At 40.2% G+C, this 18,081-nt stretch overlaps 1 protein-coding gene across 1 annotated transcript in view; it reads left to right on the top strand.

Annotated features, from left to right (window-relative positions):
* The window catches only part of Ppp1r1c (protein phosphatase 1 regulatory inhibitor subunit 1C), a 100,038-nt gene extending 83,846 nt beyond the window's left edge, over positions 1 to 16,192 (top strand). The window contains exon 5 of the mRNA XM_060390605.1: positions 15,029 to 16,192. Within this exon, the coding sequence (XP_060246588.1) occupies positions 15,029 to 15,096 (68 nt within the window). The 3' untranslated portion in view covers positions 15,097 to 16,192. The remainder of the gene's footprint in view (positions 1 to 15,028) is intronic.
* Positions 16,193 to 18,081: the final 1,889 nt, after the last annotated feature.

Here is an 18,081-nt window from a genome sequence, read left to right as displayed (position 1 = left end):
ATTAAATTCTCCCAAAATAACTTAGTGGGGGGAAAGGCCGATTCCAGTAATCAGTTCATAAACATATGTACTCTGTCTCCCAAGATCCTTTGGTGACCATATTGTCGAGTGGGGGGAAAATTCAGGATTAGGAACATTTGCAATTGTGTAATAATCTTGGGAGAAGAAATAGTTCAAGAGATGTTGGAATTCCTGAGACACTTCCATAGTTATGGGAAAGTACTTGTGAGTATTTGAAATTAGCACTATCCTAGAAAATGGCTGTTTTATCCCTAAGTGACAACTGATCCGCACACTGTCAGCGAACAGGAAGCCGTCTAACTACAATGAAAGGCAGTGCATAGTGTTAAGATCCTGAACCATCTATGTTTGTCACGGTCTTTCTTGACATCTGACCTATGATTGCTGTTATCTGAACTTTTCTTCTGAGATGTGAGAAAGGAACTCATATTCTTCAGGAAACAAAAGTTGCCAGAAGGTTCATTAATCATGATGTAGAGCAGAAGGGATGGATAAGATCAGGAAAAAAAAAAGCAGCTTGTGACTGCCCCAAAGAAAATGGATGCTGTCCTGTCGTGATTGAAGAAATCAATTGGGACTCAGGTACCATGGCTTTTAGTCCTGGTCACGATGCTCACTTGCTGAGGGTCTTGAGCAATCCGTTTGCTCTGCAGCAGCTACAACATCCTTAGAGTTGACAGTGTTGTACCACAGAGCAATGATTCTCATCCTTCCTGACACTGAAACCCTTCTTCTAACAGTTCTTCATGTTGTGCTGACACCAACCATAAAATTATTTTTGTTGCTACTTCATAACTGTAATTTTGTTACTGTTATGAATCATAATGTAAATGTTTATTATTCAGGATATCTGATATGCAGTCCCTATGAAAGGGTTGTTCGATCCCCAGAAGGGTCAGCTCATGACCCACAGATTGAGAACTGCTGCTGTAGATGGATTGCTTTGACAAGTTTTAAAAAAATCTGTAATTAGATTTTCAAAAGGAAGGAAACCAGATTTGAGTTGGCTAACACTAACTACAAATGATGATGTGAAATAACAGTCTCAGAGTTACACGTGTAGCTCAGCTAACTAGGGAAGCATTTTCCTGGTAATGCACAGAGCCCTGGTTCAGTTTCAAGCATTGCATAGATTGCCAGAGCCAGCCAGCAGAGTCAAACGGTTCTTGAGTCAGGAGTGAGGATTAATATTAATAAACACACAGCACACAGGAAACTTTTTTAAAGGTCCAGACTCTACAGCCACAGCAAAAGGCAGGCTGCTGCAGCAAGCAGCAAGTCTCAAGTCTCTGCCTCCTCCTCTGCCTCCAGCCCTCTGTTTCCTAACATTTAGATTTCCCACATTATACTTGCTTTTTGTGAAATCTTAGGTCTGGTTCATGCTCCAAGTCCTCCAAGCTCTCTCCTCCAGCTCTGCTCTCCTCGTGCTCTCTGCTCCAGCTCTGCTCTTGCCCCTTCTCCTCCCACTCATCTCCTGCCTTCTGGCTCCTCCCATTGCACAACATTGTATCTAGTTGCTTTATTTGTGTCCTGTTTACACAAGAGTTGAGACAGGATGCTTGTAGCATCAACTTCAGCCTTCTTCGGCAGTAACTGTCGGCCTGTCTTTTTATTGTAGAGTTTCTAAGCCATAGTAGAAACATCTCAGAACAATGGTTAATTTGCACAAGGAGCCTAAGGAAGAGGTGTGACCCTCACAAGCTATCCTATCTGCTGTCACAAACAAAAGGAGATGGACTTGCAAATTCTACCCTGTCTTTAGAGAAGGTCCAGTAAAAGCAGTCCCTCCGCTGATATTTAAATATCAAAGCAGCTGCCAGAGGCACCGCTCCGACAAGCAAGGTGCTATATGCCTAGAGTATCAACCCTGGGGTAGAGGTTTAAGGTTGTTCTCAGCCACATACCACATTTGATGCCAGCCTGGGATACATGAGGCACCATCTCCAAGAGTAAAGTAAATGAAATAAAAAATAAAGGTACAAAGGAAAAAGAATGGAATCTCCAAATTAACCATATTCTTATATAAAAATTGACCGCCAGTGGGGAGTGGGGAGGTAAGCCAGGCTGTCTCACTTTTACATCAAATTGGTGATGATTTGTTTCATAAATGTTTGTTTACTTTTATGTGTATGAGTGTTTTGCCTGCATGTTATCGTTCCATGTGTGTGCAGTGTCCATGGAGGCCATCCAAGGGTCTCAGACCCCCTAGAACTGAGGTTATACATGTTTTTGATCTACCATGGGGTTTTCTGCAAGAGCAAGCATTCTCATCCACTGAGCTAACTCTCTGGTCCCGGGTCATGGCTATTAATGCAAGGATAACTTCTTTTAGTGGGAGCACATAGGTGAACAAAGCAGCAAACATATGGCAGCTATAATTGTAGCATTCCGGAGACTTATTCCATACTTTCTCAGAGCCAAATTGAAAGGGATGGGTTTGTAATGTTGACAGTACAGGCATATGACACCATGCTTGGTTTATGCAAAGTGGAAACTCTAGGAAAAATTTACTTGAAAGTTGATATTTGCCTTGGAACCTTCAGGAGACAACCTTTAATGTCTTAAGATAATGTAAATGTTAATGTCTAATACAGTACTGTCCGCATTTTCCTGAGGAGATTTTAGTGATACAATGGGAGCTGGCCATAAATGCAGAAGCCAATGTGGTGGGTAATAGGAGAAGTGAGGAGAGCATAGCATCAGTTAAGATGATTTTGACCTCAATGTATAGCCTATGGTAGTCATCCTTTTAAATGTACCTTATCTATAGTGCGATGATTAGTAATTTTTTAACATCTAAACTTTCTGTGCTATGTAGCCCCCTGGACTGTAACTGTATACTTTTTGAAACTACTTATTTTATATTTTAAAAGATCATATGTTTCAATATGAGTGTGTGTGTGTGTGTGCATGTGAGTGCAGGGTCCAAGGAGGCCAGAAGAGGGCACTGGATCCTCTGGAGCTGTAGTTGCAGATGCCTGCTGGCTGCCTGCTGTAGATGGAAGCCAAACTCTGGCTCTTTGAAAAAGCAGAGCGAGCGTGCTTGTAATTCCTCAGCCTATCTGCCTAACACCAGATATGTAGTCTAAGGTTTAATTTATCAGGAGACAATGGGATTATAAATAGTAAGTGGAAAACTACAAAAAATAAAACATTTTTTAAGTAACTTACCATAGCATGTTTTTATTGTCAAAATGTGTGTTTTTTTATAAGTAATCTTAATCATAGGTATCTGCCTAAAAAATTAGCATATGCATAATTTAAAGCTCTACATTGCTTAAGGTGTCAGTACGGGGTCTTGTACTTTATCTTTTTGTGTATGTGAGATGTTATTGTACTAGGTTTGTGCAAGGAAATTTCAGTTTCAGACCATGAATTTTAAAATCATTAAGACTAGTTTCAACCACATCTTTTAAATCAAGATAGTAACCATTGCAATTGACATGTTGTGCCAATGAGGGATACATTTACTTATTTAGTCAGCCCATTAATGGATGTTCATTTATTTGAGCTTTTTCACGTTTCCAATTTGCCTCAAATGCCTAATGACCCTTTAAGGTCCTGTGGTGAGTTCTTCGGTAAGTTCTCAGGTAGCTGTAAGAGGATCAGCTGCGACAGCTGTTGTCAGTTGGCCAGCGTCTAATGGCTAGCCCTCTCAGTCTTCATCCCCAGAGCTCTCATACTCTTGCCAGGCTTGCTGGACCACTACCACACTGTAGGGTGTGCAGTAGTTATGGGGCCAAGCAAGTTGTTGATGGTGAGAGTTGTCTCTACTGCTCTATGACCTACTTTGTACTCTCATGAGAAGGTTGCTCAAATTTTCTTTTTGTCTAACAAGATTTCCATGGTTAAAAATAAACATCAATGAGTCATTAGCAAACACTAGAGTGAAGATGCACAATAAATGCTGCCCAACACACACTCATTGATTAGGAATTCATTCCAAATTTAAGCAGGTTTCAACAAGGCCAAAACCATTGTTCCTTTTCCACTGAGCTGATACTTTACTTTTCGTCATAAGTTAAAGGTTTAGATGCAACTTAAAGGTTATTCCTGAGATATTATGCAGCAATTGTCTCATCATAAAGTCTTGTTCAAAGCTGAAGATAAAGAAGAAAACACAAAATATTCATGGGGTGGGGAGATATTTTAGCTGGTAAACTGTTATATAAAAATGAGGTGTATAAAATTATTTAAAAAATAAATATTTAAAAAAATAAAAATAAAATAAAATGAGGAATGAAACTCAATTTTGAAAAATCTTGGGTATGATGGTACATGTCATACTCCCAGAGCTGGTGAGGTGTAGACAGATGGATTTCTGGGGCTTAGTGGCAAGACACCAAAACCAAATAGGAGACTTCCAGGCCAAATGAGAGTCTGTGTCTCAAAATCAAGGTAGATGGCTCCTGAGGTATGGAACCAGGAATTGTCCTGTAGCCTCTATCCTTGTAGACACACACACACACACACATGCACACACATACGCACACGCACATGGCTTTTTTCCTTTTCCACCTTAAAAGGAGACTCCAGTGAAAACAGAAACTAAGGGGAAAGTTTCATCTAGATGCTTTGGGTTTCACGTGTCAAAAACCTAACAAAATTAGCTTAGGCCGAAGTGAAAATTGAAATGGTATGTTCTTAAAGAAAATCAAACTGCTGGAGAACAAGGAGGATTCTGAGCCTCAGCAAACAGCTGTCTTTGCTTGCCAGCTTTACTCTCGTCACTAGCCCTTGCCTGTCTCCTTAAATTAAAAACAAGTGACATCTTTTCCCTATCATCCAAGTACTCTGTCGTGGTGGATTGCTTCAGCAAGGTCGGGACAGAGACAATGACTCACCCCACGGTCACCTCCTTCATTCAGGCAGAGGATATCGATACACCTGCTGGTTTACCCCTGGGGATGTTCATGCAGTCCAGCAAGCACATTACCATCTCCGTTACAGCCCGATACCAGCTTCACACAGTCTGGTGGCCAGCCTTAACTGCAGCACTTAGGAGGTGGGAGCAGGAGGATGATCAAAGTTTAAGGTCGCCACCTACTGCATAGCAAAATAAGAACCAATTTCCAAATTAAGGCAAGGAGATTACGTGCACAAGTGTGAGAAGTGAACTCAATGACCAGGATTACCTGGGAGTGGCAGCTGACAGCCTTGTTGGAGGAGAGCTCTTCTTCCAGCGGGGTTTTCGTGGGCTTTGAAAAGACACCCATATGCTCAATTCAGCCCAGGCTTCCCTAAACCACCTGTGGGTGATAATAGGCTTTTATTGACAATGCAAAACATCTACACCGAGAGTAACACAGTGTTCCTTTCTAGAAGTATTTTGTAATTCAAAACTTTACACTTTCAAACCACAAATGTATTAGCATAATCCTCATGGGGAGGGGGGAATGGTTACAATTCTCTTATTAGAAAAATTTCCTGCTGTGTCTGTGGCCTATACCTATGACCCCAGCACTTGAGAGGTAGAGCAGGTATTAAGAGTTCAAGGTCATCCTACTTACATAGCAAGTTGGAGGCCAGCCTGGCTACATGAGACTCTGTTTCAAAAGATCTAAATGAATGAATGAATGAATGAATGATAGAAACAATCAGTCCCAAACAAATGATACGAGTGTTGGAGACCAAGTAAATAAGACACATGAACACTTCCTTTCTAGTTACTATGACAGAATAACAGAAAATTTATGTTTTGAAACTACAAATGTATTAGCATAACCTTTGTGGGGTGGGAAAAGGTGCCAATTTTCTTATTAGGAAAAAAAAAAAACTTTCTGCTGTGTGTATCGGTCCTCACCTGTGAACTCAGCGCTTGAGAGGAAGAGTAGTCAATGTAAAACTGCTGTTCCTTATAAAACGTGGGAAATAAACGCTTCTCTGTATCTAATATACTTGCATCTTACAAAAGGGGGGAGGGGAAGGTACTAGCTCCCAGGATATGGTTAAAGATCTGTCTGAAAAGAAGTGGAGCCATGATTTTCTCTATGGGATATAAATACAGAGTCAGACCAATCAGCAAACCACAGAGCCAGGGAGCCCTGTGGTGAGAACAGTGAATTTCTGTTATGGAGAGGAACAGCCAGAGAGCAAGCCTGCCTGGGAATGGCTGTAAATCTGGCAGGAGAGACAGGTCAACCAAGCAGCTGCCTGACGCATGTACCCATAGGTCAAACAGAGGACAGAAAGCAGAACAAGCTACCCATTCAGAAGTTTCCTGGGGGTCAGCAGGCTGGGGAATTAGAGATCAATAGAGCTGAGGCAGCCACAGGGGATGGAGGAAAATAGCCCGGGGAAATGGAGAGAATGAAAGAGTTTTAAAGTCGTAGAAGAACTGTGGAAGTGACCAGAACACTTAGATTCATTTATATCCCTTCCCTGGAAAAAGCCATAGAGTCAATAAGATTAATTGTGCTTAGTGATCAAAGCAATAATAAACACAGAGAAAGTCTTATTTCTTGTTTATAGCTTTAAGGTTTTCTTTCTTCCTTCCTTCCTTCCTTCCTTCCTTTCTTTTGAAAGATTCCTTGTCACTAAGTAGAAGTGCAGAGGAGGTCTGGATTGCTGACCTAAGATTATGTGGGAGACGAAGATGAACAAGCCAAACACTGACCAAGCAATCCATCATTTTCTATATGCAAAAGATAATTAGTTGAGCAAGATTGAATTAATTGGAAAAAAGTTTACTCATTGAAGAAAAGAAAAAGACACTTAGAACAGGTTTCAGTGAAAGTAAAATTGAAGTGTCATTTCATGAGTTAAAATGCCTTGGGCATTTGTGGTTGTCAGTCCTCCATCTGGACCCTGCAGGTCAGTTGGCGAATATGCACACCTTGCTTCTGATGTCTTCAGGTTAACATTCTAAGGGAGGGAGGTGTGTTCCACGTGTCCTAAAACAAGCAAACATGATACACAGAAATAGAGACTGGGGAATCGGCAGGGTAGGAAGTGTGTGTGTCCTTGTGCACACGGATAAGCAGTGGAAGAACTAGGAATGTTAAATGAACAGGGTTACCTCTTTAAGCATAGCTTGTATATACATACATATATATGAAATGTATGGCCTGTCTTCTGCCTAGAAAGCTGGGAGTGAATGCGGTTAATAGCCCAGGGAGCTTTATTAAGACCATACCAGATCCTTCCGCAGACCCTAATCTTGAGCTTGTTTGTCTCAGTCAACCTATCTTTACGGAAGATGCCACTTGTACTTCACAAAGAGTTTTGATGTAGTCATGTCATAAGCTTTGTTGTGCACGCAGTGTTGAGCTATAGCCAGGAATTTTCCCCCCAAACTGTGCTGTGTTTAAATATGCCTAAAATAAACAGCTGGGGGCCTGATTCTTAGAGTCTGAGCCAACACCGGCTGCTGAGTCATTTTGAACCAAACTACCTTCTGGCCTCTTACAGATCATTACTGGGCTGGCCATGGTGGTCTCAACGATCCCCACCACCACCACCACCACCGGGGCAAAACGTTTTAGATGAGATGTTTGGGAAGGCCACTATAAAATGATGATGTGCCTACCTGAATGAGGTGAAGAAACTTACCATCTGAGTCCCTCAGAGGAAAGTCAATTCAGTGGGGAGGGCACAGGGACCATGGCTCCAAAACTGGAAAGACCAGATATGTGAAGCAGTCAGTGTCTCAAGTGTGCGGAGGTGGGGCGATGTGTCAGGAGACAGCCTGATTATGAGGATTCTTAAGTCTCTTGTAAGGAGTTTGACTGTAATTCTCAAGACAATGAGAATTCATCAAGAGTTTTCTTCAACATCAAGTATTATTTCATACCACAATAATATAAAATGGAAAACAGTAATTAGAGCCATTTTGGAAAGTTAACAAATATGTTGAAATTAAATTCCTTTTGAACAACCTATGGATCTAAGCAGAAATTAAATCAAAACGTCTAACTGTATGTTGAAAAAAATAAAACTGGAAGCATACGCTAAGCTGTTGGGCTACAAAAATAGGGAAGTTTATAGGAATAAAAGTCTACATTAAGAAAAAGGAGAGTTCAAACAGAGCCCAACTTTACACCTCAAACAACTAGAAAAACAAAAAACAAACTAAATTCAAAGCAAACACTGTGAAGGAGATAATAAAGATCAAAACAGAAACAAATGCACTTGAGACTGTACACACCACAGTCAAGATGCGCAGGACAAAGCGTTGGCTTTGGGGATGATAAATCAACAAATCTTTATATTAACTCAGATTAAGATCGATAGGACTCACACAGATAAAATTATAAACAAAAAGGAGACGTTAAACTGGTACTGTAGAAATAAAGCAGGCACAAAATAGAATGGTTACCTCAACAGATCATATGGCCAAGAAGAGTAAATTCCTAGACATATACAGCTTGCCAAGACTGGATTATAAAAGGATGGAAATAAGGTGAAAACAAAAGGACTCGTTAGTAACGAATGGCATCAGCGAGAAAGCTTCGTACACAACTGAAGCTCCACGCTCTCTAGAAATTCCCTGTCCCCCACAGTAGGTTCTCAAACCTTTGCCTCGCAGCAAGTTTACTATAATTTTTAAGTCACTGAACTAACTTTAGAGTAGTTATTGGCTTACGGAAATAAGCAAGCAAAAATTCCAGAGCCCCTGTGGCCTCCAGCTGGCCCCCATGCCCCAGGTCCTTCACTGCAGAGGCTCTCAGGCTCTCGGTTATGGCCTGTGAGCCCACACAGACAGCGCCACTGCAGCAGGCCCAAGTGAAGCTAGTGCTCCTCCTTGTCCTTGCTAGGAATCTGGACAAATATCTGTATAAATCCACTAGTGTTACAGAGTACAGGCGAGGTTCGCTACCTCAAATGCTTCGTCCGTCCAGTCCTCCTCACTTCAGCCTAGTAATCACTGTCTTGTCTCTGTAGCCTGGTTTATTTCCGGAATGCCATGTAGTGGAAAAAACATATTGTGTTGCACTTTCATACTGCATTTTTTTTTCATTTATTATAACCTTACAAGTTTATCCTTTATCTTTCTGTGGCTTCTAAAAAAACAGTGCATAATGTTCTGTTGCCTGGATCCATCACAGATTATTTATCTACTGAAGCTTCTCTTGATAATTCCATATTTGACCTCTTTGGTGATCACAAGTTTTTTTAACCAATTTCACTAACTCAGATTTGTTCCTTTGTTGTTTTCTAGGACTTTTAAATTTGCATTTCACATTAGGTTTGGATAGTTTGCATGTGGGCATTCATTTGTTCTAGGCAATCTGTTGGAAAACCTATCTTTATTGCATTCTGTTGCCTTTTGTCAAAAATAGTTGACTGCACTTATATAGGGCCATTTCTGTTCTACAGCTCTATTGGTTACTTTTCAAAGCTCCCAAACAGTCTGGGTTGCTATAGATTTACGGTGAGCCTTGAGTCAGGTGATATCAACTTTCTGATACTGGAGATCATTCCAAGTGGCCACATTGACAAATTCCAGATCAAAGTTGTCCTCTCAGAGAGACAGGTTCTCAAAATTCTTCTTCTTCATGGTCTCTGAGTGAAACTTGGTGTATTCATATTCAATAAAAAGTATACATATGACTGGGGCAAAATTCATTGAGATCAGGTTGCCAAAGGGCTTCCTCAGCAAGCTTCAGTCAGAGCTGCGTGAGCTTAGTCAGCTGGGGATCTATTGACAGGAGGCTGTGCTGAGCATCTCTCCAGCAGGAAAGCGCCTGCCTGGAAGATGAACTGCTCTCCATTGCCAGGAGATATGTCCTTCCCCGGATATCACTGCATCTGTGGCTCTAAATGAAGTTCTCTTTTTGCTATTTTATCTATTGTGCTTTGAAGGCCAACCACCTTCAATTCATTCAATTCATTCTTTCTTAATTGTGGGTATATTATTGCATTCACTCAATGCCAAGCAAGTCTTACAGTAAAGGAAGCCATTTTGTCTCTTCCTAAAGTAAAATTGCAGAATGCTGTTAAGCATCATCACATGTAGCCTTAAAAATATAGTATGTCTACTTTTCAATTCGTGGACGACACCCTGATCCTCAGAGGAAAAAGGTTATCCGCTGAGCATTTAACTGTGGAAGGCAAGCATAGGCTGTCAGTCTGTCAAAGTGGTGTTCTCCCTCGGCTAGAGAGTAGACTCCCCACAAAATGAAATACATGTAATATTTTGTATCTCTGTGTTAATTATTGTTCTCTCTACTGAGACAAAATACCTGGCCAAAAACAGCTTAGAAGGAAGGGTTTCTTCTGGTTTACAGTTTGGATGGAGTTCCTCATGGCAGGGAAGTTAGAGCAGCAGGAGGGGAGGCCATTGGTCACTGCATCCTCTGTAAGAAAGTTAGCAGAAATAACTTCTGGTGCTCAGCTAACTTCCCCTTGTGATTCTGCCCAGGACTGCAGCCCACTGCAGAGCACAGCTCATGTTCAGGGTGGAGGTTCCCTGCTCAGGCAAACCTCCCTGGCATGGTCTTCATGAGCACAACAAACACACGTCCCCTGGGTGATTCTAAATTCTGTCACATCAATAATATTAACCATATATTTGTTGAAAAGGCACAATTATGAAAAAGCACATACATATTTTTCTAAAAGAGTCACAGCTTCTCTAAAGCACATACACATGTTCATTTTCATATTCCTGCCTGAGCCCAGCCTCAGTCTTTTTCATAAATACGTGGCTCCTTACATCTGTCAGATGACACCAGGTTTTGTGCAAAGGCGTTATCTGCTCGCACACCTGACAGAGGTTTGTGAATGTTCTTCACGTGTTTCACACTACTTATTGCTAACCTTTTCATCTCTTCTTTCTTATGGCTTTGGCAAAGTGAATAGGTAAAATATGGATAAATTATACATGTGTCCCTACCCCTGTGTGACCTGGAGAGCCGTATTCTGCATTTATTCTGCAGAGAAGTGTGTTCTTAAGGAATGGAGAGTTAAGCGACATGATCGCGCATGATGATATCAAGTTTATGCTGCTGGGTGTCATTGTACTAAACAGAGATTGACTGCGTTGTCTCCTGCACCAAGTGTGCTTAAAAATAATGTAGGACGGTACAGATCTGGGTAAGTCTAAAGCATGATGCAGGGGTTTTTTGGAATAATATCAATATGTCACTTGATCTCGGTGACCTCGGTATATTAATATATAGCTGTTCACTATAAATGAATGGTAAGAGTATAAAACAAAATATAATATATATGGAAGCATTTTAGGAAATGAAAAACACGTTTCTAATCTGTGAGATTATAGGCCTTCACCGAACGGAGTGCCACATTAGAGGTTAAATAGAATCTATCCAACACTGAATTTTAAATAAGCTTAACCAATAGTAAGTAGTCTTGCTAAGACCACAGAAATAATTCCTTTGTACACAGCAGGCTTTCAGAAAATGAAGACTTGTTCAATATATTTTGCAAATAGTGTTTGCATAGACTCCAAGATTACCATTAGTCAGCTTATTGCTCTACAAATGCTGTCTAAATTACTATTCTTCAAGTTGGAGCTCTGTTTTACTCATCAGCCTAGTTTATTCTACCCCCTCTACATACCTTTCCACTAAATTAAATCCTGTGTGTATCATCACCCCTAAGCCCACATCCTATCTGATCTCTAGTTTTGTCTATTTTCCAGATGGGGCTTATTATGTTTAATTCAAACTGTTTGGTTCTGTCTCTGAAGATTAAATTACCACATTTTTCATGTCTAGAGTCCAGTTCAGAGTTTTGGATACAACAGAGAGAAAGCTTTTTCTTTTTTATATAACTTGATCACTATTTGAAATGTGGTTATGTTTAAAGAGTATCTACAGGTTCAGTTAAATTCAACATTTCTTGACAATAGATTCCAGTAAAACCAACATTATGGGAAAGGTCTCATTTAAGCCTAGTTTGCACAGCCCTTGATGATGAAAGGAGTCCCTTGAACTTGAGTCACTGATTTTCTTGCTGGTTCTAACTTTGTAAAAGACCATTGATAGCAGAGTAACGCTCTAGTTACTCAGGCAAAGAGCTCCCAGTAGGACCAAAGGGCTAAAGATTGTGTCCTAGTTCATACAATGGTTTCCTGGTAAACTTAATTTTCTTCTTTAAAACAGAGGGATTTGACTGATTGATAATCATATTTATAATTATTTGGAGATCAGAGAACTTGCCAAGATCTGTTGAAAACTGTGGATTTCAAAACTTTTCCCTGAAAAGGCACAAATAAAATTTTAAAAAATTAGACTTTTGAGGAGATGATGTGTGCTCCAAAATACACCCACAGCTTCCCTAGAGGGCTTTGGGATGGTTGCTAGGACCTAAAGAATGTGCTTTAAAAAATAGAAATATACATTTATCCAATGCATTTGGGAATTTGCTTTTAAGATGTGCATTTGAGCCAAGCATGATAGATCAGGCCTGCAGTCCCAGCTTTCTTCAGAAGGGCAAAGCAGAGCAATCCCAGGAGTTCAAATTTAATTTGGGCTACGTAACAAGTTCCAGACCAGATTACATACAATGTGAGGTCCTTGATTGAAAAACAAAAACAGAACAAACAACTAAAAATCCCATGTAGATCTTGCTTAACAAGCAGGAGTAATGGGAGCTAACTTTCCTATATTGAACATAACCCACTTCTTGCCTTATTGTCAGCCGTTCACCCTATTTCTGCTCACAGGTGCTATATAAACTTGTTTTAATTTTATTTTAGAAATTCAGAGTCTCTGTTAGCCTCTCCTCATTTCCCCTACCCCAACCTTTCCATCTTCATGTCCAGTCCCTGTAGAACAATTGTTCTCGTGCACACACCCTGCAGGTGAGAGGCCAAATCTCCTTCCCAAACTTCTCTCCCCGACATTCGGAAGACTACTTACTATTGGTTAAGCTTATTTAAAATTCAGTGTTGGATAGATTCTATTTAACCTCTAATGTGGCACTCCGTTCGGTGAAGGCCTATAATCTCACAGATTAGAAACGTGTTTTTCATTTCCTAAAATGCTTCCATATATATTGTATTTTGTTTTATACTCTTACCATTCATTTATAGTGAACAGCGATATATGAACAGTTCAATAAAGCCATGTGCTCTGCTTCTGGCAACAAAACTCCTCTAGTGTCACGTGGAAATGGGTCACCTAATTACATTCATGCTGAATGACTAGAGAGTAAGTATGTCGGCATCTTAGAAGCTGAAATTCAGCCGAGATATCTGGAGAGTGGAGCCCTGTGGTTTTCACACCCAGCTCACACAGAAGCGTGTGCTGGAACCCCCCCTTACAACCCCCCTGCCCTTGCAGTTTAGAGCAAATGGCTTGCAGTCTCAGAATCTCAACAAGTCCAGCAGGCATCTACATCACCAATGTCTTCTGAGGCTTTCTGAGATATGAGTGCAAAACTCTAGCCAAATGCCTGCTTAGATTCAACCCTTCCTTTCCCTCAGCATTTAGACCTCTTTTCTGTGTAGCTTATTGTGATAGGAACTAGTTTTCAGCTTCTAATGATAATTTTCTCTCTATAGTTTTGTGTCAACAGGAAATGTGAGTGATCTCTACATGCATATTAAAATATTTAAATATTATTACCCTGAGCAAATATTTTTGCAGGACAATACACCCAGATGTCACTTCTTGCCAAATTGTCCAGTGAGCCTGGTGGCAACAAGGTGTACAAACTCACGTGTCTCTTGAGCCTTGTTTCTTCAGAAAGCATCCTTTCAATTTTCAGTTCTAACGTGAACATTCTTCATGATTCTTAGAAAAATCTCATAAAACAATTGTCCAAAATATAAAAAATTATGAAAAAGATAACATGTGCAGATAGCAGCTGCCATATTGTCTTAGCAGATTAAAGCCAAGGGGGTTTGGATATGACTCTGCAGGTTGTAGTGGTTGTAGTGGCGATCTTCTGATATTGTGGTTCAGGTTTACAAAAATGCTATCTGAAGATAAATTACTGTGAAGTTAGATAAATAACTGTGAAGTTAGCGGAGTGTACACTGAACAGTGTCTTCATTAATTCAGCCAATCAGTTAGGCTAATGACCAGTGAACCCTTACTCTCACGTCGGCATCTTGCCGGGGTCTCCAAAGTGAAATCACACATTTTCTGACATCAGTGAGTTTTGTCTAATGAGAAAGATGTGAAGAAAATTCTATAAAGCTACAAGAAGGGACCACGTGCAGCGGGTAGATAAGAAAAACAACTTCCTGTCTCCAAGTGAGGAATTATGCTGAACTTCAGCAGAGACAAGCTGATACCTAAAGGGTAGAGGGAAGATAAACGTGAGAAGAATGATTTTTGGCATTTAGAACAGGAGGAGAAAAGCCTAGAGACGTGAGTCTGAAATGGGCAGAGGATCCTTAGAACAGAAATTACCAGGAGATGTCTCCACAGGAGAGAAAACCTGTGAGAAGTGAGGCCCACCTGGCAGGGAATGGCTGGGTCCTCTGAGCAGCAGCTATAAGCAGAGGGATGCCTGTAGGCTCTTCCATGCTGTAGGACTAGATAGTGAAGAATTCTGAAAAAAAAAAAAAAAAAAACAAACAAAACACTTCCATAATCCAGTGTGTATATTATGGACCCAATTATTTTTAAGGCTAACAATATTGTGACTGTTACTTTTTTGTTTATACATTACATTAATGGCACATATCCCTTTGGTATTATGACTTTGAAAGGTCTTCCTTGTAACTGAGTTCAGTGATGCCAAAAGCAATATTTTCACTAAATGATACATGAGAATTATAACAAGAGCCTGTGAGCAGAGCTTTAGTTAAGAAGGTTTTAATAGACAGTGATGCAATCTTTAATGGGGAGATGGGATTATAAAAGGTACCCTGTCTCTAATGGAAATTTGTCTGGGTGTGTTTTTCACTTCTCAGTGACTGAAAGGGTTTATACAGGATATATTGGGGAGATTCTCTGAGAAAAACACACACACAATGAAGTTTTCCACTCCATGTTTTCATCCCCCCCCCCCCTTTTTTTTTTCAGCAGAGCAATGGATCTGCCAGAAATAAAATCACTTGAATTTTGCACACTTTTTCTAATTTCAGGGGTTAAGCATCTGAAAGGCCAGAATGGATCAGCATTCCCTGAAGAAGAAGAAAGGGACCATGAATAGCCCATCTGCAGCAAGAAGACTTCTTGGGAATAACTGGACTGTACGCTCTTCCGATACCCAAGGCTCCGGCTCCAGCATCCTCTCCCGCCCCATCCTCACACCCGCAGCAGCGCGGTCCTCACGGAAGCCTGCCTGACTGAATTGTTGTGAAACCCAGTGCAGATTGTTGCGTACCCGCAGTAAAGAACGGGCACTTATTTTAAAGCAGCTTTTCTTTTAAACTAATCACACCTGGGAACCTGCTACCGTGGGAGTGCTCTCACTTTGACATTGCCACAGCTTAAGTCCTCCTGACACGATTGACGTTCTAACGTCAAATGCAAACAGCCTTACTCTAAGAGAACAAAGTAAACACTACGTGCGCCCGGGCTATGGGTAGTGGGGTGAGCGGAAGTGACTTGGGTCTGGGAGCTAAGCTAATACCTTCACCTGGCCTGCTTCTGTGTATAGGTCAGACCAGAGTTACTTCATGAAGACAATGGTAGGTAGATGTCAGTCGTCTTGATTCCACATCAGATAGGAAATGGTTTTCCTCCAACTGTGTGTTAACGGCTATATAAACAAACAAGTATCTCTTCATTTCCTAGGTTGTGCAATGTTGGTTTCTCAGCGTCATCTAATCATTGAAAGAAAATGCTACATTTATAATAAAACATGGCAAATCTTTTCTGCTTTCTCTTTTTTTAACTGCCTGAAATTAAGCCATCTATTTTGTATTGCTTTTTGATTGTCTGAGTTTTTTGTTGTGGCGGTTTCTTTTCCTGGTGCTAGAGAATGAACCCAGGGCTTTGTCTATGCAAATATTTACCCATTAGACTCTGTCCTCAGTCATAATTGCATTCTAATAAGTCCCTAGTGTTTTATCATTCTTCTCTGTAATGGAATAAAAATTAGTCTTGTTAATTTAACCAGAGACTCACCCTTTAATGCAGTAGCTACTTTTTGTTGAGTTTGCAATTTTCTGTTATCTTTGAGATTAGTATTACATCATTTCTCCCTTTCTCTTCCTCTCTTCAGCCTTTCCCCTCTGCCACTTCTCACTCCTTTTCAAGTTTGTGGCCTTTTTCAAAATTAGTTGTGGTTACACACTTATCAACAACCATTTTAAAATAAGTTTTTCCTAGGAAAGTATTCTTTCAAGAGTTATGAAAATAAAGGAGAGCTCATTTCTTGTCTGGAGCTGGAGTACAGCAAGGCTGCGTAAGACAATGGCCACTTGTTAGTATGATGTTAGCCCTAAGTTCTGGCCTTTGACTTATTTTAATGATTCATGATACATTAATGTAGAGTTTAGTGGAGATTGATAATTTTGTTTCTACACTATTGGTTTTAATCAGTTTCAAATGTTTCATGACTGTAAAGAAATTTTCTCAAAAATCAATAAAGGAAGAGGCTGGTGACAAACAGCAGTGGATAGGAGCACTTGCCACCAAATGATGACCTTACCGGATCCCTGAAACCCACCTGACAGGAGGAGAGATGCAACTGTTTCTCATTTCACACACAGGCACGTGCGTGTGCACGCGCACACACACACACACACACACCAAATAACCATAAAAATCAGTAATGGAAAATTAAGAATGGAAGAAAAACTGAAGTTTGAAATTTATTATAAAAATTTAAGATGCAAATTCAAAGAAATAAAATGATTTTAATTTGAATTTCATAATTAAGAGAGCTGTGTGAAATTATTAATAAATGCAGTAGAAATAAGAATTCACTCACTGAGAGGCATCCCAAGACTATGGACACTGTTCTCTGGCTTCCATTTTGTCTCCTTTTTTCCCTGTTCTTCCTCTTTTTCCTCTTCCTTCTCCTCCTCCTTTTCCTCTTTTTGCTTCTTTTCTCTCCCTTATTGTTGTTACGAAATCAATTTCTTCAAAACCTTCAGAGTTTATTGCCACCCACTATGACTATTTTTCTCTCTACTGAAAACACTATTAAGGTACTTGTTTCTTATAAATTCTCTTGAGTTATTTATGTTCCAAAGCATCCCTGACACCCCTTGAGAGTGTCTGAGACCCCCTGAGGTACTAACAAAATAAAAACCACCCTTTCCCTTTGCTTGAAGAGACACTTTTATAAGTTTACCCTCTACTTAGGCAAACAAGAAGGATCCAGAGCTCCAGCTGATCTTGTATTATCATCTTTGGAAATAAGAAGCCTGCTTCTGAACTCTTTTCTTTTTTTCTCTGTTCTTAAAACCATAAAGGTATCAAACTTTAAGGTAAAAGTTTTCCTTGGGGAATGTCATTTTCTTTTATTTCTTTGTCCACTCTCGAAACAGATCAATTACAGTCTAAAGCTCGAGTTTCCCTTGAGAAATTTGTTCTGTTCTCAGAGATTTTAAGGAACCTGGAGCTGAGCTAAGAGGCTTTGAATTTTCACACAATTACAGTCTATATTGAAAAGTTTTGTTTGTTTGTGTTTCACAAGGAGACAGTGTGGCTTTAGTTGGGTTGAATAGGCAGAGATATTTTTTGTTCTGTAGTCTTTCAAATTTTACATTTGCCAAACCTCATAAGACTATATTATGGTTAGCAGACAGGCTTTAACTCATTCCAACCTTGATTCAAATTCAACCTCTGCCAAATCTTAGTCTCAGTTTCTCCACTTAAAAAATAAGTCCATTTATTTTTCACCTACATTGTTTTTGAGGCTTGAGTAAAGGAGGACCTATGAAATGCCTAAATTAGACAGGTGGGCACCTTTACCACAGTTGCAAAAGTTTCAGAAAGCATTTGTGTAAACCTTACCTGCTGTGCAGTCTTTTTGGATTTCAGGGTCCAGTGATCAGCTCTTACTCACTCTCTAGCAAGTTTGGCCCTGTCCTAACTCACCAAAGAGCTTGTGGTGCTCCTCTGTTCTAGAATGACCATTTTCTGCTCCCCTGCACAATCTCCCTTTTCATTACTAAAGACTTCAGCATCCCTTTATCTCCTTCCCCAGTCAGCCATTTGGATGTCAGGAAATCACCTCCTA

The sequence above is a fragment of the Meriones unguiculatus genome, chromosome 8, assembly GCF_030254825.1.
Source record: "Meriones unguiculatus strain TT.TT164.6M chromosome 8, Bangor_MerUng_6.1, whole genome shotgun sequence".
NCBI lineage: Eukaryota > Metazoa > Chordata > Mammalia > Rodentia > Muridae > Meriones > Meriones unguiculatus.
The sequence above is the reverse complement of the archived record's forward strand: the minus strand, read 5'-3'. Positions and strand labels throughout refer to the sequence as shown.